The 24,701-nt window shown below is 40.9% G+C and overlaps 1 protein-coding gene across 1 annotated transcript in view; it reads right to left on the reverse strand.

The window, feature by feature from the left end:
* The window catches only part of TTN (titin), a 242,336-nt gene that overhangs the window by 27,047 nt on the left and 190,588 nt on the right, over positions 1-24,701 (reverse strand). Inside the window, exons 265-280 of the mRNA XM_075710465.1 lie at positions 24,399-24,701; positions 23,857-24,156; positions 23,444-23,731; positions 23,055-23,351; positions 22,663-22,965; positions 22,264-22,569; positions 21,198-21,485; positions 20,805-21,095; positions 20,424-20,711; positions 19,659-20,249; positions 19,462-19,566; positions 18,760-18,957; positions 18,379-18,675; positions 17,661-18,248; positions 17,265-17,567; positions 46-17,148 (exon numbers count right to left, since the gene is read on the reverse strand). Coding sequence (XP_075566580.1) covers positions 46-17,148; positions 17,265-17,567; positions 17,661-18,248; positions 18,379-18,675; positions 18,760-18,957; positions 19,462-19,566; positions 19,659-20,249; positions 20,424-20,711; positions 20,805-21,095; positions 21,198-21,485; positions 22,264-22,569; positions 22,663-22,965; positions 23,055-23,351; positions 23,444-23,731; positions 23,857-24,156; positions 24,399-24,701 — 21,849 coding nt within the window. The remainder of the gene's footprint in view (positions 1-45; positions 17,149-17,264; positions 17,568-17,660; positions 18,249-18,378; positions 18,676-18,759; positions 18,958-19,461; positions 19,567-19,658; positions 20,250-20,423; positions 20,712-20,804; positions 21,096-21,197; positions 21,486-22,263; positions 22,570-22,662; positions 22,966-23,054; positions 23,352-23,443; positions 23,732-23,856; positions 24,157-24,398) is intronic.

Consider the following 24,701-nt stretch of genomic DNA (forward strand, 5'->3'; position numbering starts at 1 on the left):
ATATTGTTTTAAATATTAACAAATACTTTTCTTAGTAAAACACACCTGTTATTTTTGTTCCCTCCTTGGTCTCAGAAGGCACTCCAACACCATGCTCATTTTCTCCAGAAACCCGGAAGTAGTAAATGGCACCTTCTTGCAAGCCAGTCACTTTATAGGACAGGCGATGACAATTGTTTGTCACAGTGACCCACGCTTTTTTGCTAGCTTCTCGTTTTTCAATAACATAGTTCTTCACAGGTGCTCCACCGTCATTTTCAGGAACATCCCAAGATAACACAGCAGATTCTTTAGTTACGTCTTTTGCTGCAATATTAGATGGTGGGCCAGGAGTATCAAGAACTTTGACAATTAAAGTCAAGGTAGCAGTGTTCAGGATATTTTGCAATGTTAATGTGTATTTTCCAGAATCATTTCTTGTTGCTTTTTCAATAGTAAGTGATGTGCAATTATCTGAAGTATCAATGCTTGCTCGTGTACGGAGATCCGTGTCTGGTTTGTTCCACGTGACACTTGGGACTGGTTTGCCTCTGAAAGGAACACGGATTGTGAATGATCCACCAGCCTTTACAATTAATGTCTTCCGCATTTCACTGTCAATATCAAAGGCAGGTTCTTCTTCTCTTTCTTTTGCTACCTGAGGTTCTGAGGCATCACTTGGTTCACTGACACCAATTTTGTTAATGGATTTCACTCTAAAGATGTACTCAGAGCCTGATACTAATCCTGTTATGGTGTATTCTGTGCCTCTTAAGTTCTGAATAGCAGTTGTCCAGTCAGTTTCATCAGTTTTCTTGTATTCAACTGTGTATCCTGTTACTGGAGCACCTCCATCAAACAGTGGCTTTGTCCACCCAATTGTGATATTTGACTTTGTAAAATCCATAATCTTAGGTTTAGATGGGGGAGATGGCAAGAAGATTGGATCTTCTGCCCGAATCAATGGTGTGGTTTCACTTGGAAGACTGAGGCCAGCAGCATTTTCTGCATAAACCCGGAATTCATATTCACATCCTTCACGGAGACCAGATGATTTCACTCTTAAATCATAAACTGGCTTTTTGTTTACACGAGTCCATCTTAGGCTAGTTTTCTCACGCCTTTCAATTACATAGCCAGAGATCTCATTGCCTCCATCAGACTCAGGTCTTGCCCAGCACAGAGTTATTGAATCTTTGCTCACACTGGTGATCTCTAAAGATGTAGGTGGACTTGGAACTGTAAATGGGTCTAGGGCTTTGACAGCAACACTTTCTAGAGGCTCACCAGTGCCATATTTGTTAACTCCCATCACTCTAAAAATATACTCATTACCTTTCAGTAGTTTTGTCACTTTACAGGATGTTGTTCTAAGCTCTCCTTCACAAAGTGTCCATGCAATTCTGCTGGTCTCACGTTTTTCTACAATATAATAATCAATATCTGCACCGCCATTTTCTTGAGGTGGTCCCCATGATAAATGGCACTTTTCAGCTGTAAGGCCATTTATTTCTAATGGGCCTGCAGGTGGGCCAGGTCTGTCAAGTACTTTGCAATTAATTGCCAAAGATCTTGTTCCTGCAACATTTTGTAATGTTAGTACATACTGTCCTGAATCACCTCGGATACAGTCCTTAATGGTTATTGCAGTAGTGTAATCTGTTGAGGCTATTTCAACTCTAGCTTTTCCTTCAAGCTCCTTGCCATCCTTTGTCCATGAAATCACTGGTATTGGGCGTCCTGCAATATCAGCATTGACTTTAAACACTTCTCCAGCTTTCACAACTACGTCCCTGAATTTGGCATCCATCATAATTCTTGGAGCCTCGACATCATCTTTTACAGTCACAGGTCCAGTTGATTCAGATGGCTGACTGAAGAGTCCAGCAGCATTCTTTGCAATCACACGGAATTCATATCGCTGGTCTTCTGTAAGTCCGCCTACGTCAAAGTATGTTTCTTGCACATTAGTAAAATTACACTTTAGCCAACGACCATCTGGTATCTCTCTACGTTCAATAATATATCCTGTTACTTTAGCGCCACCATCATATTCTGGTTTAGTCCATTTCAGTGAGACACATGTTCTTGTAATATTAGTAACTTCTGGTTGACCAGGAGGATCGCATGGATCTCTTGCAGCAACTGGTTCACATGACTTACTGCATTTGCCTATTCCGGCAATGTTTTCGGCATACACACGATATTCATACAACAGTCCTTCATCAAGACCTGTGACTTTCATTTGCGTATCTGGTATAAGGCTCTTGTTGACTTTTGTCCAAAGAATGCTGCTTCTTTCTTTACGCTCTAAGTGATATCCTAGTACTCTGCTACCTCCATCATTAACTGGTACCTGCCAAGTTACAATCATGAAAACTTTAGTTGCAAGTGCCACATGAGGAGTTCCAGGTGGTCCCGGAGGCTTAAATGGATACTCTGCCACAACAGAAGGAGAATTAGTGTAAGTGCTTTTCCCATAGCGGTTTTCTGCACAAATACGGAACTGATATTCAGAGCCAGTGGTGAGTCGAGATACTTTAATTGATGTTCTTGCAACTGCTGCAGATACTACGTCCCATGTTGTTGTGGTAGTTTCTCGCTTCTCCACAATGTAATTGCTAATATGGCACCCACCATCATATGCTGGAGGTTTCCAAGACAGAGTTACACTATCAGCACTAACTTCATCAATATGCACATCGGTTGGCGGTCCTGGTCTGTCAAGGACAACTACAGTTAAAGAAGCTGTTGTTGATCCGGCAGTATTTGAAAGATGTAATTCGTAATGTCCCAAATCTTCATTTGAAGCTTCCTTGATGGACAGTGAAGTTGAAGTCTTGGATGTCTGAACATTTACCCTGGTTGTCTCTCTTAAGGGATTCCCGTCCTTCTTCCAGCTAACGGCTGGAAGAGGTCTCCCTCTGAATGGCACATCAATCTTAAGATCATCTCCAGCTTTCACAGTGAATGTGTTGAAAAGGAGCTCAGCAGATGGCTGGATTTCAATATCTTTTGCGATGACTGGGACACCGAGTTCTCTTGGATCACTTTTTCCTTTTTCATTAACAGCAAGCACTCTGAAACTGTACTCTTCTCCCATACTTAAGCCTGTTATTGTTGCTTCTAATGTTTTCACCTCTGTACATGCACTCCATTTTATACTTCCTTTAGTTTGCATTTCTACTATATAACCAGTAATTTTACTGCCACCATCGCTCTCTGGCTTTTCCCATTTAATTGAAACAGAGTTGCGAGTCACATCAACAAGAACGACCTTTGCAGGTGGAGAAGGTGGTTCAGAAACCTTAATTGGGTCAGGTGTTTCTGCTGGTAAGCCAACCCCATATTCATTTACAGCTAGAACACGGAAGTAATAACTACATCCTTCTTGTAGTTGAGTAACTTTGAAGGAATTCTTAGTGCAGTTGTTTGTAATTGTGGCATATGCCTTTCTTGTGGATTCTCGCTTTTCAACAACATAGTTGGTAATTTTAGCTCCACCATCAATAAGTGGTGGTTCCCAGGCTAATGTTACAAAATCTTTTTTCACTTCTCTGATTGTCAGGTTTATAGGTGCACTCGGTGTATCAAGAACTCTGACATTAACAAAAGCTGATTTTTTGCCACTGTTGTTCTCTAAAGTAAGATTGTATCTACCACTATCAAATCTATTCACATTGTCAATGACCAGCATTGTATAGGAACTGGTGACTTCAATCTGAGCTCGCTCACTAATTTTTCCTTCTGCTTTCTCCCATTTAACTTCAGGTTCTGGTCTTCCTTTGATGGTGACAAACAGGCGTAATGTACCACTAGCACGTACAGTGACTACTTTTCTGAGATCTGCATCAAGTTCAATTTCAGGAGGTTCAATCTTGTCCGCTGCTATGACTGTACCAGGTATAGTAGCAGGTTCTCCTACTCCTTCTGAGTTGATGGCACAGATGCGGAAGTTATACTCCTGGTTCTCTTTAAGTTTTGTTACAGTGAACTGTTTTGCTTGTAGACCTGTTGGTGGGGTACAGGTAGTCCATTCATCAGCAGCAGCTTCTTTTACTTCTACTACATATCCCTTAACTGGAGCACCACCATCATAAATGGGCTTACTCCAGGCAAGGGAAACTGATGACCTGGAGGTGTCCGTAACCTTTGGATTGCTTGGCGGACCTGGTGGATATAATACATCACAAGCACGGTAGAAAATGGATGGCTCACTGGGTTCCCCTACCCCTGCAGCATTTTCAGCAGAAACTCTAAATTCATAGAAATGCCCATCGGTAAGACCTGTTACTCTGAATCGCAAGTCTGTCAGCCTTTTCTTATTGCATTTGGTCCACCGGATACCATCTTTGTCTCGTTTTTCAAGTATGTAACCTTCAATTTCAGCTCCCCCATTGTCTTCTGGGCGACCCCACGTTACCACCATAGAATCTTTTGTGATTGCTGAAACTTCAGGTGTTGAAGGAGGACCAGGGGGTTTGTATGGATTACGAGCCACAACTGGCTCAGATTCCAAGGGTTCTCCAGTTCCATATTTGTTCACTGCCATTACTCGGAAAATGTACTCATTGCCAGCAAGGAGTCTGGTTACTTTGTGGTTAAGAGCCTGCACGTCTGTTGCTACTTGCGTCCATGAAAGCCTGCTTGTCTCTCTCTTCTCAATGATATAATGTGAGATACTAGAACCACCGTCATGTAAAGGTGGAGCCCATGCCAAGTAGCATTTTTCTGCAGTGACACCTGTAACCTTCAAAGGTCCTTCTGGAGGTCCTGGCCTATCAAGAACTTTTACAGTGATTGGTATAGATTTTGTGCCACCAACATTTCTGAGGTTAAGAGTATAGTGACCTCCATCTACTCTTATACAGTCTTTGACAGTAAGAGTTGTTTTCTGAATCGTAGATTTAATTTCCATTCTTGCAGTTCCTTCTTCAAGGTCTTTACCATCTTTTGACCATGTAATGTCAGGAATAGGTTTGCCATGGATATCAGCTTCAAGAACAAAGGTTTCTCCGGCATGAACAACAATGACATCTTTGTATTTAGGATCCAATGAAGCCCCTGGTGCTTCAATTTCATCTCTGGCAGTAATGGGCCCTGTACTTTCAGATGGTTCACTTAAGCAACCTGCTGCATTTCTTGCAATTACTCTAAACTCGTATCGCTGGTTTTCAACAAGACCGCTTACTGTAAATTCTGTTTCCAACACATTTGTAAAGCTGGCTTTCATCCAGCGACCATCTGGTAGTTCTTTCTTTTCTACAATATATCCAGTTATTTTGCTCCCACCATCATATTCTGGTTTTCTCCACTTCAGTGTGATATTATTTCTTGTAACAACGATGGCTTCTGGGCGGCCAGGTGGGTCACAAGGATCGCGGGCAACATACAATTCTGATACTTTGCTGACTTTGCCAATGCCAACAATGTTTTCAGCAGAAACTCTGAACTCATATTCAAGACCTTCTTCAAGGCCATCTGTTTTGTATTTGGTGTCTGCAATGAGTGACTTGTTCTGTTTTGTCCAAAGAATGCTGTTCTTATCTTTACGTTCAAGATGGTAGCCAAGAACTTTGCTTCCTCCATCATTAACTGGTTCATGCCATTGTACGATCATATGGTCCTTGGAAGCTGCTGTTACAAATGGGGTTCCAGGTGGCCCAGGAACCTTGTAGGGATATTGCACAACAACTGGTTTAGAATCCAAAGGAGAGCTCTTCCCATATCTATTTTCAGCAGAAATCCTGAACTGGTATTCAGAACCTGTTTTAAGCTTTGTTGCTTTGATAGTTGTTCTTGCAACAGTTGCTGACACAGTGCTCCACGTGGTAGTGCTTGTGTCACGCTTTTCTACTACATAATTGCTTATCTGACAGCCACCAGTATAATCAGGTGGATCCCATGATAAAACAACAAAGTCTGCGCTAACTTCATCAAAGCGGACAGGTCCTCGTGGTGGGCCAGGCTTTTCCAGTACAATTATGCTCAGGTGCTCTGTTGCTGTACCTGCTGTGTTTGTTGCTGTTACTGTATATTTACCGAAGTCTTCCTTGTTGCTTTCTTTAATATGTAAGATAGTTGATGATGATGTATCCTGAATATGTACTCTGGTTGTCTGTTTCAGTGGCTGCTCATCTTTTGTCCAAGTAATAGTAGGTTTGGGTCTACCTATAAATGGTACTTCTACCTTCAGATCTTCTCCAGCCTGTACACTGTATGTATTGAACATCAGTTTGAAACTTGGCTCAATTGTCAAGTCTTTAGCTATCACAGGAATTCCAAGTGCTCTGGGATCACTTTTGCCTTTTTCATTGTAGGCAATCACATGAAATTGATATTCCTGTCCTGGACTCAAACCAGACACAACTGCACTGCATGTTTTGGTCTCACTAACAACACTCCATTTTTCTGTTCCTTTAGGCAGCATTTCAACAATGTATCCCAAAATTCTGCTACCTCCATCATGTTCAGGTTTTTCCCATGTAAGTGATGCACTTCTCTGAGTCACATCAGTGAGTGTTACTTTCCCAGGAGGCAGAGGTGGCTCTGCGGCTTTGACAGCGTCCGTGGTTTCAGCTGGAACACCAATTCCAAATTCATTTTCAGCCATAACTCTGAAGTAATAAATTGCTCCTTCTGTAAGATTTTCAACTTTAAAACTTGTCTTGCTACACTTTGCGCTTACATTTGCAAATGCCTTCCTGGTTGACTCACGCTTGTCTATTACATAGTTCTTTACCTTTGCACCACCATCAATAATGGGCGGTTCCCAAGACAATACAGCAGAATCCTTCTTTATATCCTTTACCACTAAGTTTTGTGGTGGTCCTGGTGTGTCCAAGACTTTTACTGTAACAAATGCAGATTTAGAACCACTGCTGTTCTCCAACTTAAGAATGTACTTTCCAGCATCATTTCTATCACAGTTGTCAATTGAAAGTTGTGTGTAGTTTATGCCTTTGTCAATCTGAACTTTTTCTGTGAATTCACCTTCTTCTCGAGACCATGTGATGTCAGGTGTTGGTCGTCCCCTGAATGGTATGTGAATCCTAGCAGACCCACCAGCTCTAACGACTATCCCTTTCCTTAGCTCTGAATCAATATCAAGTTCTGGAGCTTCAAGTTTGTCTTCTGGTTTAATAGTACCAGGAACTGATGCAGCCTCTCCTACACCAACCTTGTTGAGGGCACACACTCGTAGTTTATACTCCTGATGTTCAGTAAGCTTTTTGATTTCAAATCGAGTGGCACGTACACCTGTCTGTGGAGTAACAAGTGACCATTCATCTTCATCTGCTTTACAGATTTCTACAAGGTATCCCTGGATTTCACAACCACCATCATAAATAGGTTTACTCCAACCAAGTGTAACTGAACTTTTGGTGGTATCCACAACATGGGTGTTCGTAGGTGGGCCAGGTTTGAACATGGGGTCACAAGCTTTAAAATAAGAAGAAACTTGGCTTGGTTCGCCGATTCCAGCAGCATTTTCTGCAGAAACTCTGAATTCATATTCATGATCCTCTGTTAATCCTGTAACTCTTAATCTCAAATCTGTAATTCGGCGTTTATTGCATTTTATCCATCTAATGCCTCCTCGGTCTCTCTTTTCTACAATGTAACCTATGATTTCGCTACCTCCATCACTATCGGGCCGGCTCCAGCAGACAGTCATAGAATCCTTTGTGATGTTGGTAATTTCCAAGGCCTTTGGTGGTCCAGGAACCACAAATGGATTTTTCATCATTACTGGCACAGATTCTAATGGCTCACCAACCCCATATTTGTTAACTGCCATAATACGGAAAACATATTCATTTCCTTCCAAGAGTTTTGTTACTTTCAGCATTGTAGGTAAAACCTCTGAAGCAACAACAGTCCATGCTAGGCGACTAGTTTCTCTCTTCTCTACAATGTAATGAGAAATATCACTGCCACCATCATGAAGAGGAGGAGCCCATGCCAATGAACATTTTTCAGCTGTAACTCCTGTCACTTGGACTGGGCCCTCTGGAGGTCCTGGCCTGTCCAGGACTTTTACATTTACTGGTACTGTCTTTGTTCCTGCAACATTAGAGGCTTCTAAAATGTACTGTCCACCATCAACTCTAATAGCATCTTTTACAATCATTAATGCACTGAAATCTGTGTTCTTTATTTCATATCTAGCAGTTTCCTCAAGCTCTTTATCTCCTTTGTACCACTTAATGGTTGGTAGTGGCTTTCCATGAACATCAGCCTGAAGTCTGAATGTTTCACCAGCATTTACAACAATTGTGTCTTTGTACTTTGGATCCATCGAAATTCGTGGAAGTTCAACTTCATCCCTTGCTGTTATTGGTCCTGTACTGTCAGAAGGTTTGCTTATTGCACCTGCAGCGTTCTTTGCAATTACTCTAAATTCATATCTTTGGTCTTCAGTAAGCCCTGTTACAGTGAACTGAGTTTCAATGATATTTGTGAAGCTAGCTTTCATCCAGCGACCATCTGGTAAGTCACGTTTCTCTACAATGTAACCAGTAATCTTACTTCCACCATCATATTCTGGTTTGGTCCACTGTAGAGTAATAGAGCTTCTTTTTATTATTATAGCTTCTGGGCGACCTGGAGGGTCACATGGGTCACGAGCTACATAGCACTCAGAAACTTTACTTGTTTTGCCTACACCAACAATATTTTCTGCAGAAACTCGAAACTCATATTCAATTCCTTCTTCAAGGTTAGTTGTCTTAAAAGTTGTGTCCTGAATAATAGTCTTGTTCACTTTAGCCCATAAAATGCTGTTTTTCTCCTTTCTCTCAAGATGGTAGCCCAACACTCTACTGCCACCATCATTTATTGGTTCATGCCACTGTACGACCATGGAGTCTTTTGTAACTGTTGTCACAAATGGTGTGCCAGGAGGTCCTGGTTCCTTGTAGGGGTACTGTGCTACAACTGGTGCAGATTCTAATGCAAAGCTCTGCCCATACCTGTTCTCAGCAAATATTCTGAACTGGTATTCTGAACCAGTCTTCAGTTTAGTCACCTTCAGTGTAGTTCTTGCAACAGTAGCCGAAACTGTTTCCCATACGGTGGTTGTTGTATCTCTCTTGTGAACAACATAGTTGGTGATTTGGCAGCCACCTGTATACACTGGGGGATTCCATGATAGTGTAATACTTTCTGCACTTATTTCATCAAACTTCACAGGTCCTACCGGAGGGTCAGGCTTGTCTAGAGTTATAATTTCAACAGAGGCAGACTTCTGCCCAACAACATTAGCCACAGTGATTTCATAAGTGCCACTGTCCTCTTTGTTAGTTTCTTTAATATTCAATACAGTGAGATCAGTCAAATCACTAATATTGACTCTTGTCGTCTGCCTTAATGGCTGGCCATCTTTTACCCAGGTAACAGTTGGTTTAGGTCGACCTGCAATTGGTACTTCTACTTTCAGATCTTGTCCCGCTTGGATACTGTAACTGTGAAAAGCAGGTCTTACATCAGGTTCAATCACCAGGTCTTTGGCAACTATTGGAACTGCAAGTGCTCTAGGATCACTCTTACCCTTTTCATTTACAGCCATTACTCTGAAAAGGTATTCTTCCCCTTGAGTTAGGTTAGTAATAACCGCTTCAAGTGTTTTTACACGAGCACACTCTGACCACTTCTCACTACCCTTTGCTTGCATTTCAACAATGTATTGTATGATTTTGCTGCCACCATCATGTTCCGGTTTTTCCCAGCTTAGTGAGACACTGTTTCTTGTGACATCATCTACTGTTATTTTTCCAGGAGGCTGTGGAACTTCAGCAACTTTAATTGGGTCACTGGTTTCTGCAGGGAGGCCAATTCCATATTCATTCTCAGCAGAGATTCTAAAGAAGTAATAGCAACCCTCCTGAAGTTGATCTACTTTCCATGAAGTCTTGTGGCAGTTTGTTACAACAGCTGCATATGCCTTTCTTGTTGCTTCACGCTTTTCAATAATGTAATTCTTTATTTTTGCTCCACCGTCCAAGAGAGGCGGCTCCCATGAAAGTGAGACAGAGTCTTTAGTGATCTCTCTGATTTTTAAATTAACAGGTGCACTTGGGGTATCCAGTACTCTTACACTGACAAAGGCAGACTTTGTTCCACTGCTGTTTTCTAAAGTCAGAGTATACTTTCCAGTATCAAATCTGTTAACATTGTCTAGAACAAGGGAAGTAAAGCTGCTAGTGGTATCAATAATAGCTGCGTCTCTGATCTCACCATCCATTTTACCCCATTTTACTTCAGGTGTCGGACGACCTCTGATGGGAACAAAGAGTCTTAACGAACATCCTGCTCTCACATTTACAATCTTCCTTAATTCCATGTCAAGGTCAAGGTCTGGTGCCTCCATCTTTTCTTCCACAATAACAGAACCAGGAACATCTGCATGCTCTCCAACTCCTGCTTTATTAACTGCACATATGCGGAATTTGTACTCATGTTTTTCCACTAATTTTTCTACTTCCATGTGAGTATTCTTAATTCCAGTTGGAGGGGTACAAATTGCCCATTCACCATCACTTACATCACACTTTTCCACAATATATCCCTGAATTTCAGAGCCACCATCATAGATAGGTTTACCCCATGAGAGGAAAACTGAAGATCTTGTAACATCCACAACTTTAGGATTATTGGGTGGACCTGGCTTGTAAATAGGATCACACGCTTTGTAGTAAGTGGAAGGTGGGCTTGGTTCACTAAGACCAGCAGCATTTTCAGCTGAAACTCTGTACTCGTAATCATGATTTTCTATAAGCCCAGTCACTCTGTATCGCAGTTCACTTATCAGGCGTTTGTTACATCTTGTCCAGCGAATACCTTCCTTATCTCGTTTTTCAAGAATGTAGCCTAGGATTTCACTACCACCATCTGAGGCTGGTCTTTCCCATACAACTATCATAGAATCCTTGGTAATGGCTGTGACTTCTGGTGCCTTTGGTGGAAGTGGCACTACAAATGGGTTCTTTGCAAGTACTGGTTCAGACTCAAGAGGTTCACCAACTCCGTATTTATTTACTGCCATGATGCGGAAAACATATTCATTTCCTTCTAAAAGTTTTGTAACTTTGCAATTTAGGGTTTGCACATTTGAATCAACGACCGTCCACACCAAGCGACTGGTTTCTCTTTTTTCTACAACGTAGTGTGAAATATCGCTACCACCATCTTGTAGCGGAGGCTTCCATGACAGCATGCATTTTTCAGCAGTAACGCCTGTAATCTCAACAGGTCCTTCTGGTGGTCCAGGTCTATCAAGAACTTTGACATTAACAGGAACTTTCTTTTCACCTGCAACATTCTTTGCCAGTAGCACATACTGACCACTGTCAACTCTAATGGCTTCCTTCACACTAAGGCTTGTTGCAAAATCGGTACTTTTTATTTCCATACGAGCAGTGTTTGTCAGCTCACAATCACCTTTTAACCACTGAATGGAAGGTATTGGTTTGCCATGAACGTCAGCGTCAAGCTTGAATGACTCACCCGCATGCACTACAATAGTGTCTTTGTATTTTGGATCCATACGTATATGAGGTGGTTCTACTTCATCTCTTGCTGTAATTGCCCCTGAGCTCTCAGATGGTTCACTGAAAACACCTGCAGCATTTCGTGCTATAACACGGAACTCATACCTCTGGTTTTCAACGAGACCAGTTACTTCAAATTGGGTATCAATAACATTTGTAAAGCTTGCTTTCATCCAACGACCATCAGGTAGCTCCCTTTTTTCAACAACATAGCCCGTGATCTTACTTCCTCCATCATATACTGGTTTCTTCCACTGAAGTGTTACTGAGCTTCTTGTGACCATTATAGGTTCTGGACGACCTGGAGGGTCACATGGGTCATGTGCAGTATAGCATTCAGATACTTTACTTGCCTTTCCAATGCCCACTATGTTTTCTGCATAAACTCTGAACTCATATTCAAGACCTTCCTCAAGGCCTGTTGTCTTAAATTTGGTATCTGGAATAGGTGTTTTATTCAGTTTAGCCCACAGAATGCTGTTTCTTTCTTTGCGCTCCAAGTGATACCCAATGATCTTGCTACCACCATCATTGACTGGTACATTCCAATGTACCACCATGCTGTCTTTTGAGACATTTGTTACAAAAGGTGTTCCAGGTGGACCAGGAACTTTAAATGGGTATTGGGCTATGATTGGTTCAGAAGTGAGATAGGTACTCTTCCCATACCTGTTCTCAGCTGCAATTCTGAACTGATATTCACAGCCAGTCTTTAATCGACATGCTTTTATAGTTGTTCTTGCAACAGTAGCTGACACAATCTGCCAAGTGGTGGTGGAAGTGTCTCTTTTTTCTACAATGTAATTATTGATAGAGCTACCACCATCATATTTGGGTGGTTCCCAGGAAATGGTAATACTGTCTGCTGTTACTTCATCTACTTTTACTGGTCCAGTTGGAGGTCCTGGTTTGTCAAGGACAACAATATTTAGGGTCTCAGTTGCTTCACCTGCAGAGTTTGTAAGTTTAACTAGATATGTCCCCACATCTTCTCTGCATGCTTCTTTTATTGTTAACACTGTGTTATTTTCTGAACTTTCTGCATTTACTCTTGTAGTCTGCTTCAGTGCCACATTATCTTTATGCCAAAACACTGCTGGTTTGGGTCGACCAACAAAAGGAACATCAACCTTTAAGTCCTCTCCTGCTAGAACACTGAAAGTGGTAAACAGTAGTTTGAAAGCTGGTGGAATCACAAGATCTTTTGCAACAACCGGTATACCCAGCTGGCGAGGATCACTGATACCTTTCTCATTCTGAGCTGAAACACGGAAGGTGTATTCTTCACCTTGGATCAATCCTGTGATAGTGGCTTCAGTGACTTTTACTGTAGCACAAGTTGACCACTTATCACTGCCTTTGCTTTGCATTTCTACAATGTAGCCCAGAATTCTGCTGCCACCATCATGCTCAGGTTTTTCCCAAGATAAGGATACGCTATTTCTTGTCACATCCAACAAAGTTATCTTCCCTGGTGGAAGTGGTCTTTCTGATACTTTTACAGATTCTGAAGTTTCAACTGGAAGGCCTATTCCATACTCATTTTCAGCTAGGACTCTGAAGTAGTAGTTGCAGCCTTCTTGCAGTGAATCAACTTTCCAGCTGGTCTTGTGGCAATTGGCATTAACAGTTGAATAAGCTTTTCTTGTTGATTCACGTTTTTCAACAATATAGTTTTTTATTTTAGAGCCACCATCTATGAGAGGAGGCTCCCATGTAAGTGTAACTGATGATTTTGTAACTTCTTTTATTTTCAAGTCTTGAGGTGCCCCTGGCGTATCAAGAACTCTGACATTCACAAATGCTGACTTACTACCTGAGCTGTTTTCAATTGTCAGTATGTATTTGCCACTATCAAATCTATTTACATTTTCAACAATAAGTAGCGTATAAGAGCTTGTTGATTCAATGCTCGCTCTATCCAAAGATTCCCCATGTTCTCTTGTCCATTTTACTTCAGGTGCTGGTCTTCCTTTAATTGGGACAAAGAGCCTTAGAGTACAGCAGGCTCTAATAGTGACAACTTTACGTAGTTCTGCATCAAGTTCAATCTCTGGAGGCAGCATTCTTTCTTCAGCTTTTGGAGTCCCAGGAACAAGAGCAGGTTCTCCAAGACCTTCACAGTTCATAGCATATATCCGTATTTTATACTCTTGATTTTCTTTCAGGTCAGTGATGGTAAAAGAAGTGGCCTTTAGACCTGCTGGTGGAGTTACAATCTTCCACTCGTCTTCTTCAGGCAGTGCGATCTCAACCATGTAACCTGTGATCTCTGAACCACCATCATATATTGGTTTGTTCCATGCTATTGTAATGGAGGACTTGCTGCTATCCAAAACACGAGGATTACCTGGGGGACCAGGCTTAAATACAGTATCACAAGCTTTATAGAATGGACTGGTTGGGCTTGGCTCACTGACTCCAGCAGCATTTTCAGCCATGACTCTGTATTCATATTCATGTCCTTCTGTCAGTCCAGACACTTTATAACGTAAGTCAGTAACAACCCGTTTGTTACATTTCACCCACCGTAGACCAGCCCTGTCTCGACGTTCCACAATATAGTTAGTTATTGGGCTCCCACCATCAGAATCAGGATGGCCCCAACAGACAACCATAGAATCTTTTGTAATTGCTGTAACTTCAGGTGTTTTGGGTGGATCAGGTGGCACATATGGATTTACTGCAAGAACTGGCTCTGATTCCAGAGGCTCACCAACTCCATATTTGTTAACAGCCATAACACGGAACACATACTCATTGCCCTTCAACAGCTTAGTAACCTTCAGTTTAGTTAATGGAACTTCTGTGGCCACAGCTGTCCATGCCAATCTACTGGTTTCACGTTTTTCAACCACATAATGCTCAATCTTTGCTCCTCCATCATCCAGTGGAGGTAGCCATGATAGCACACATTTTTCTGCAGTGACTTCAGACACAGCCAAAGGCCCTTCTGGGGGACCAGGTCTATCAAGAACTTTAACATTGAAGATATGCTTGGCAAAGCCACCAGGATTTGTTGCAGTAAGTGTATAGGCACCACCATCTCTTCTTGAAGAATCTTTATTGATAAGAACAGTAGAAAAATCTGCTATTTTTATTTCTAATTTTGCTGTGTCTTCAAGTTCTTTTTCTCCTTTTGTCCATGTCATAGTTGGTGGAGGGCGACCTGTAACATCCGCCTCAAGTCTGAAAACTTCACCTGCTTTCAGCACTAAGGTGTCTTTGTATTTAGCATCCACCCTTATCTTTGGTGCTTCAATGTCATCTCTACAAGTTATTGCATCTGATGGCTCAGAGGGCTGACTAACAGCCCCACCAGCATTCCTAGCAATCACACGGAATTCATAGGCAGCATCTTCTGTCAAACCACTCACAGTGAATTCAGTCTCTAGTATATTGCTGAAATTAGCCTTCAGCCAACGGCCATTAGGAAGGTCTCTTTTTTCAACAGTGTAGCCAGTTATCTTAAAACCTCCATTGTATTCTGGTTTCGTCCACTTCAGTGTAACTGCATGTCTTGTAATGTTCAGAGGTATCGGCTTACCAGGTGGATCTATTGGATCTAGGGCAAACACAGGCTCAGATGGTTTGCTTGGCTTACTCTTCCCAGCCAGATTTTCTGCTATAACACGGAATTCATATGCAATGCCATCGGTAAGTCCAGTTGATTTAAAGATATTGCCTGATACCAGTGCTTTACTTACAGTCTGCCAAAGAATGCTATTTCGTTCTTTTCTTTCAACATGATATCCCAGAATTGGGCTTCCACCATCAGTAACTGGCTCATTCCAGCTAATGGTCATGGTTTCTTTGGTGACTGCAATCACCTGAGGAGTGCCAGGAGGCCCAGGTACCTTAAATGGGTAGTTGGCAACTACAGACTCTGAAGTAATGGCTGGACCAATTCCATATCTGTTTTGAGCTTTAACACGGAACTGATACTCAACTCCAGTAGTAAGACGAGTGGCTTTAAATGTAGTACGTATCACTGTGGTTGCCAATTCAGTCCATGTGGTACTGTCAGTTTGACGCATTTCTACAACATAGTTACTTATTGGTACACCACCATCATTCAAAGGAGGCTCCCATGAGAATGTAAGAAAGTCAGATGAAATTTCATCAAATTTGATTGGTCCAGTAGGAGGTCCAGGTATGTCATGAACCTGAACTGTGATTACTTCACTAACTTCTCCAACAATATTTTTAGCTGACAGTGGATATTGACCACTATCACTTCGTTTACATTCATTGATGGTTAGTATGGTTGCAGTTGCAGTATTTTCATAATTTACTCTTTGTGTTTGCTTAAGTATCTGGTCTTCTTTCTTCCAAGTCACAGTAGGCCTTGGACGACCAAGCACAGGGATTTCAATCTTGATATTGTCACCAGCTTTGGCAATGACTGTTTTCTGATAGATACCACGGAGGTCAAACTCTGGTAGCATTGTTTGCTCCTTGATAATAACTGGCCTGCTTTCTCTTGGGGCACTTCTTCCAGCACTGTTAACTGCCATAACCTGGAAAGTATACTCTTCATTTTCAGTTAGATTCTTTACTACACAGTCCAGCGTTTTTACAGTAGTGATGTGAGCCCACTGGTTGGTTCCTTTTCTCTGCGCTTCAATTACATACCCAGTGATCTTGCTGCCACCATCATGTTCTGGTTTTGGCCAAGCCAGGCTAACTGAGTTCCGTGTTACATCCATAATATTAAGGCTCTCAGGTGGGGATGGTGCCTCAGAAGCTCTTACTGGTTCTGCAGTTTCAGCTGGTTCACCAATACCATACTCATTTTCAGCCAGCACTCTGAAATAGTATTCACACCCCTCAGCCAAATTAGGAATCCTGAAGGAACACTTCTGGCAGTTGGTTGTGACTGTTGAATATGCTTTCCGAGTCGATTCACGTTTCTCAACAATATAGTTTGTTATACGTGAACCGCCATCTATCAGAGGCATATCCCATTGAAGGGTGATGCTGTCTTTGGTTATTTCTCTAGGCTTAAGGTTTATTGGTGGACCTGGTGTATCCAAGACTTTTACATTTACAAAGCCAGTCTTCTTACCAGCAGCATTTTCAAGAGTCATTATGTATTTTCCTGCATCATATCTGGTGCACTCTGTGACAATCAAGAGTGTAAAAGAATCTGTATTTTCAATACTGGCGCGTCCTTTGAGTGAAACATCATCTTTTGTCCATGTAACTTCTGGAGTTGGACGTCCTTTGATTGGCACAAAAATCCGAATAGTTAATCCAGCTCTAACAACAAGCGTTCTTCTTAGCTCAGCATCTAATTCAAAGTCAGGAATCTCTTCCCGGTCTTTGATTTCCACACTTGGAATTATTGCTGGTTCACCGACACCTGCAGCATTCATGGCAGAGATTCTGAAATTGTATTTTGCCCCTGTCTGCAGATGAGCAACAACAAACTGAGTGATTCTTAAAGCAGTCCCTGTTGTGTCTTTTACCCATTCTTCTTCTCCTTCCTTTTGATGCTCTACTATATAGCCAATGATGTCAAGACCACCATCATAATGAGGCTTGCCCCAGGCTAAAGACGCACTTGTTTTTGTAGTATCAGTCACTCTTGGATTTGCAGGTGGACCTGGTGGGTCTGAAAAGTGAGAAAAGATAAAACATTACGTTACAGAGGAAGTCACTCTTATGCTGTCTGAATGTGCTCCCCACCCATCCCACCCACCCCAAAAAAAGAAAAGGCATGATACTAACATGCAACATCCTTGCATATGACTGAGTTTGAAGCATCACTTGGTGGTCCAACTCCTGCTCTATTTTCTGCGCTGACACGGAATTCATATTCATTTCCTTCCAGGAGACCAGTTACTTTGCATCTAAGATCTGAAACTGGTTTCTTTGTTGCCCTGACCCATCTTAAACCTTTCTTTTCTCTTCGCTCCACATAGTAACCTGTGATTTCACTTCCACCATCATCTACTGGCCTTTTCCAGGTAACTGTGATGGTATTTTTAGTCACATTTGTTACTTCTGGTTTTCCAGGAGGGCCTGGGGGACCTGATAAGGAAGAAACAAGTACAGTTAAAACAAAAATCAAGTCTTCAGAGATTAATAAAAACACACTGAAACTTCTTAGATTTTTCTACGTACCAAACCTATCCACCATTTTAACTGGTTCTGATTGTACTGGTTCACCCTTGCCATATTGATTTACTGCTGAGACACGGAAAACATATTCATTTCCTTGAATGAGCTTGCTAACAACATGTCTGCAGCTTTCAATATTTTCAGCAACCAATGTCCAGAGCAGTCGGCTGGTTTCTCTCTTTTCAAGGACGTATGATTTGACTGGTGATCCACCATCTTCTGCAGGAGGTGACCATGTGAGAGTCGCTTTTTCTGCTGAAACATTGCTGATCTCAATAGGACCCGGAGGTCCTGGAACATCTAAAACTTTCACATGTACGCTCTCCTGCTTAGTGCCAAAAGGATTGGTTGCAGTGATTGTGTATTCTCCAGAATCTTTTCTGGCTGCATATTTGACAGTTAGAGTAGAAGAAGTTGGTGTGGTTTCAATGTGCACAAGCTCTGAAGGTCTAAAATCTTTTCCAGCTTTTGACCATGCTGAAGTTGGAGGTGGTTTGCCACGGATACTAATAGCAGACACTGTAATGGTGTCTCCTGCTTTTACCGTTAAACCTTCCTTCAAAGTAGGATCGATAACAATGCTTGGTGCCTCTGTCAAAACAAACAAACAAACAAACAAACAAAAACCCCCAATTGTTATAACAGGAAAATGGTGGTGGTGGTGGGTGTTTGGTATTAATTAATCAAATAAAATTCCACATTTTTAATGCCATCTACATACCATACTCATCCTTGCATATTATGGTTCCTGTGGATTCAGATGGAGGACTGATAGCTCCAGCAGTGTTCTTTGCTCTAATTCTGAACTCATATTTGGAGCCTTCAGTGAGGTCAGTTACAGTAAATGCACAGTCTGGAACATTCACATGATTAGCTTTTGTCCAAGTCTTTGAGGGTAAATCACGTTTTTCAACAATATAGCCGGTTAACTTATGTCCACCATCATATTTTGGTTCTGTCCAAATGAGTGTTACTGAGTTCCTAGTTACATTGATAACTTCAGGTTTCCCAGGGGGATCTAGAAGAAAAAGTAATAAATAGTGGTCAAACAAAAGTTATTTCAAATTTCAGAATTTTCCTTTTTATTCTCCTGTTGACTTACCAATAGGATCAAGTGCCACAACTGGTTCAGATGGCAGACTTGGTTTACCTACTCCAGCCATATTGATTGCCATTACTCTGAATTCATATTCCAGACCTTCAGTTAACCCTGTCACTCTGAAATCTTTCATTCTTATTGGTGTTTTATTTGCTCTCTTCCACAGAAGACTATTTCTTTCTTTGACTTCAATGTGATAACCTAGAAGATAAATGGTGAGATGAAAATATGAGCGTTTTTCTAGAAATCTTCATTTCTTATAGCATTGAGAAACATCATACTGTCTGTATGGCATGTAACATAGGCATTGTACAAGAGGAACACTGAAAACCAGATTAAGAAATAGATGTGGACACAAATTACAGATGTATGTAATTGCAACGATGAGATGTTTGGAAATGCAAATTGCTGATTTTATAGACCCAAGTAATGTAACATATAGATGAGTTTGTTTTTCTTTCTTTAGATATTTTGGCTCTGTGCAAAAATATTGTTTCTCAGTTAGCCTTTTCCCAACTGTTAAGTTAAATTTTTTAAAAAATTCATCATAGAGACAGTAGGAAGTAGAACAGTGAAATCAATCAATTAGTCAATCAGTCAATCACTCAATTTAAAGAATAAACACCTGATAGCTTTATCTTACTCTTTGACAGAGAGAAAGAACTATTAAGAACTGAAATACTAGGGAGGCTTTGGGGGATATACCTGTGATTGGTGAGCCTCCAGTTCTTCTGGGATCAGTCCAAGTTAAAGCTACAGATTCATGCCGAACATCAACAATGTTGGGAGGTGGAGGAGCGTCTGGCACATCTAAACAATATAAAAAAAATGCAGTAACATTAAAAATAAGTATCACCCCTAAGATATTTTTTTCAATTTTGAAAATTATAATCCACACTTACCAAATGGATGTTTCGCAATGACAGGGTCAGATTTAAGACCTTCACCTACTCCATATTTATTTTCGGCCCTGATCCTGAATGTATATTCATTTCCCTCATGAAGTCTTGTAACTCTGAACATCGTTTTCTGTACTGCAGAGGCACAAGTCACCCACTTATTGTTTACATTATCTCTCTTCTCTAGGACATAGTTAGTGATTTCTGAACCACCATCATCTTTTGGAGGGCCCCACTTTAAGGTTATAGCATCAGCTGTGACTTCTTCAAATTTCACTGGACCCGTTGGTATGCCAGGTTTGCCAACAACTTTCACAGAAATAATGCCTTCCTTGCTGCCAGCAACATTCTTCAGAGTTATTGTGTATTTTCCAGCATCAGCTTTCTGGCAGTCATGTACTACAAGTGTGGTGTTAACTGCTGTAGACTCAAATGCAACTCTTCCACTCTCAGTAAGTGCCTGGTCTTCATCTTTCTTCCAAGTTACAGTTGGGACAGGCTTGCCTTTAATTGGGATTTTAAGACGGAAATTGCTACCCTCTTTAGCTATATAGCACAAATCAGGCAGATCTTTTAAATCAAGATCAGGCGCCACTGTAAAAATAAAAGAAACCAGTTATTCAGCTATGCATAAACTCTGTGATAAAATTAAGATGCTGTTTTAAAGGTATCTGATTTGTATGAATACATAGTAATGATAGTAAGCATAAAATAAATGTAATCTGGGTAAGTGAAACATTGAATTAATGATCTTAAGCTGCTGCTTACCAACATCATCTCTTGCCACAATTGTGAGCTCTGTTGGAGTTCCATATCCAGCATCATTCTGGGCTCTCACTCTGAAAGTGTATTCTTGTCCTTCTTTTAGGTCTCTCATTGAAAAATGGAGGTTCTTTGCCCGCATGACTTCTTGCCATTTATCTTCACCAGTCAGGACTTCGACAACATACGCAAAAATACGGCTTCCACCATCACTGATAGGTTTTTTCCATACTAAATTGCATGATGATTTTGTTACAGCTGAAGCTTTTAGATCCACAACTGGCCCAGGTGTTTCTAGAAGGAAGAAAAGCATAGTAAATGTCCGTTCAAGCTACAAATAAAAATTATTTGAATACCAAATAGCTGAAATGGATTAATTTTTCTTACCAGAAGCTTTAACAGCATCACGAGTTTCACAGGGGTCACCAATACCGTATTCATTTTCAGCAAAAACCCTGAAGAAGTAAGATTTGCCACCTTCTAAGTTAGTTATCCTGCAGCTTGTCTTTGGACATTCCGTTGTTACTGTGGACCATGACTTTCTTTCTGCATCACGTTTTTCAACGACATAATTTGTGATTGGACTGCCACCATCTATTAGCGGAGGTTCCCATGTAATGAAGGCAGAATCCTTCGATGCTTCCTTTACAATCAGATTAATTGGAGGGCCTGGAGTATCTAAATAAACACAACAACCACACATTTCATTTAGTAAACAAAATACAAAGAATTATCAATTAAAAAGTTAAGAAACACAATGGGGAAAACTTTGACACTTACCAAGTACTTTTACAACAATGGTGTATGCCTTTTTGCCACAGCTGTTCTCCAGACTGAGGACGTATTTTCCAGCATCATATTTGTTCACATTTTCACAACGCAGGAAGGTATCAAAATCAGTTGACTTGATGTCTAATCCTTCTCTATCTCTTAGGTTAGCACCCACTTTAGACCATGTAATCTTTGGAGGTGGACGTCCTCTTACTGGCACATAAAGTCTCATTGTGACTCCAGCACGCAACACAAGGACTTTCCTTAGTTCTGCATCAAGTTCTCCTTCAGGAGGAACTGTGTGTTTAACAAAAAACATGCAATTTAGACATCATCTTTAAGACTATCACTGAAGTTACTGTGACAAAAAGTCCCTCTCTACTGGCATTTCACTAGATTAACCAACTTGTTCTCATGCCCATGATGATGTTAGTGAGTTAGCGTCCTGACTCCCATTTCAAGATCATTTGCAAACTTGGCACTTTTTTACACTGATTTCACTTCCTTTTTTCCTGCCTTTTACCATTTACATTACTTATCATATGAAGAAGCCTCCTAGTTCCTCTAGAACTCAAAAGAGTTTCAAAGCCTCCCAGACTATACTGCTTATCTTGAACCAAGACAGGTCTGTGAAGCAATGCTTTTGTACATACAGCAAAATGCATGCAGAAGCCAGCATGGCTCTTAAGGAATAAGTGTCATACAATTAAACAGTGTGCCACACAGATGCTTAGAATAGTAATCTTGGCTTCAAATTGTTCAGAAGACATGAAGAAGACTGAAAGTTTTAAGAATAGAAGAGAGATCTGAAAAGTCTAATTCCAGGATTAGAGAAAGAAAAAAATCTTGAAGACCCAAAATAGGAGGCAGAAGAGTATCTGACACCAGTCAGATTCTACTCAGTTCCTAACTGCCCTATTCTGTTCCAAATTAGCCACTTCTAGCCTACATTTTTTGAGAAATGACACATTCCAGATTAATCTGCTTCTGTGATCTGTGACAAACCCTGTCTTTGGAACCCATCCTATGAATTAAAGCAAAAGTCAACAAGGTAATTTATTTTCAATGAACATACTTAAAATGTCTTTTGCAGTGTGTTTATCAGGAACATCACTTGGATCACTGTATCCAATTTTATTGACAGCATAAACACGGAACTGGTACTCTGTATCTTCCATCAGCCCTGTTACGACAAATCGCGTAGCCTGTAAGTTCTTGGGTAGATTGCATCTGACCCAGTTGTCTGTGTCAGCTCTTTTTGCTTCCACTAGATAGCCAATAATAGGGCTTCCTCCATCATATGCTGGTTTGCTCCATGACAGGCTTATTGAATTACGAGTAGTATCAACCACTTTCGGGAAAGCAGGTGGGCCAGGAGGATCTGAGAATTAAAATAACATAAAGTTATCATACCAAATGCTGTACAAAAGTATTTGGAAATAAACATGGAAAATATCTGAGACTTTTAGCTTACATTGAGGATCACGAGCATACACTGCTTTAGATGGTGCGCTAGGCTTGCCAGGTCCAGCCTTATTCAATGCTATCACCCGGAACTCATATTCTGTTCCTTCTTGGAGTCCAGTAGCCTTAACAGTTCTTTCAATGACAGGCTTTCTGTTTACCTTTGTCCAGTTAAGAGCCTTAGTTTCACGCTTCTCAAGTATATAACCGGTTATTGGGGATCCACCATCACTAGCTGGTGGCTTCCAGCTAACAGTCATGAAGTCTTTAGTTACATTGCTAATTATCGGTGGATCACAGGGTCCGGGTACATCTGTGAAGATTTATTTGAAAGTTATGTTCACATTCATAAGTGTACACAAAAAAACAGTGACTAATGAAGCTATCCCACAAAACACTAACCATATGGATTCTTAGCAACTGCTGGTTCAGTCAAGATAGGGTCTCCAACACCGTATTTGTTTTCAGCACATATGCGGAACTGATACTCATGTCCTTCTATTAGTTTCTCCACTATGCAGCTTGTAATGGGTACAGTGGCACTGACTTGGGCCCAGTTTGGTCTGCTTGTTTCACGCTTGTCCACAATGTAGTTAGTAATTTCTGAACCTCCATCTTCCAGAGGAGGCTCCCAAGAAAGCATTGCACGATCTGCATACATATGTTTGATTTTCACGGAGGCCGGTGGACCAGGCTTATCTAGAAGAATTAACATCACATTGTTATAGATCTATCTCTTGCTATATAATTTAACTATAAATGCATTCATTAACAGACAGTCTTTAGCTTACCAAGTACTTTAAGCTTAATGGTTGCTGACTTTGATCCACTTGCATTTTCAGCAGTAATAGTATAGTCTCCTGTTTGCTTCCTGTTAACACTGAACAACTCAACTGTAGCAAGATTTCTCTTAGTGGTGATCTTAACACCCTCAGATGGCTTTAAAACTTCTCCTTCTTTCTTCCAGGTGATCGTTGGCATTGGCTTGCCATATACATTTGCCTCCAGACGCACATTAGTTCCAGCTTTTACTGTAAGCTGTGATTGCATAGACAGATCCAACTCTATTCTGGGGGGAACTGAAAGGAAAGAACCCAAGAGTTAATCAATCTAGTAAGAGATAAACATCTAATTCTTCACATGAGTGTAAGTTCAATATGCACAGGTTCTTATCAGAGTTCTCAAATGCTTTTACATTTCTTACCATTTTCTGGATGAATGGTCACTGGATCAGAAGGTTCTGAAGGTTGGCTAATGTTAACTGCTGTCTTGGCAATTGCTCTAAATTGATATTGAGCATTTTCTTCCAAATCAGTAGCAGTGTACTCTTCTAGGGGTATTTGATGTGGAGTTGTATTGCACCGAACCCACTTATCACCAGGTAATTTGCACGCTTCAACAAAGTAGCCAATAAGTCTGCTACCACCATCATGCTTTGGTCTTGTCCATACCAGTGATACAGTACTCTTAGTGACATCAATAACTTCAGGTTTTCCAGGGGGATCTAAGGCAAATAAGATGATGTTATAGTCTGTTTTGCCAAAAAATGCTAACATATTAAAAAATGGCTTTAATAGTGTTGGATCCTATTTACAGCATACCCACACAGTGCACTGACAGTGCAGTCATGATAAACATGAAAATATAAACACAAGGGCAAACTGAAGATCATAGAGAGTTGCAGATATATTGAAAATTACCATAAAACCAGCAGTCTGTTGCAAATTATTGGTATGTTTGGCTTACCAACTGGTGCTCTTGCTGTGACAAGCTCAGTTGGTTTACTAGGTTTACTTGCTCCAGCTCTGTTCAATGCATAAATTCTGAAAGTATACTCAAGACCTTCAATGAGACCCACGCAAGGGTATTCTGTGGAGCGCACAGCTGTGTCATTAGCTTTCACCCACAGTAAACTGTTCCTTTCTTTGCGCTCAATAAGATAACCAGTGATTGGACTGCCTCCATCACTATCTGGTTTATCCCAGGCGACAAAAATGCAGTCCTTATTGACCTTGGTAACACGTGCATTCTTTGGTTCACTAGGAACAT

The sequence above is a fragment of the Pelecanus crispus genome, chromosome 5 (genome assembly GCF_030463565.1).
Source record: "Pelecanus crispus isolate bPelCri1 chromosome 5, bPelCri1.pri, whole genome shotgun sequence".
Classification (NCBI taxonomy): domain Eukaryota; kingdom Metazoa; phylum Chordata; class Aves; order Pelecaniformes; family Pelecanidae; genus Pelecanus; species Pelecanus crispus.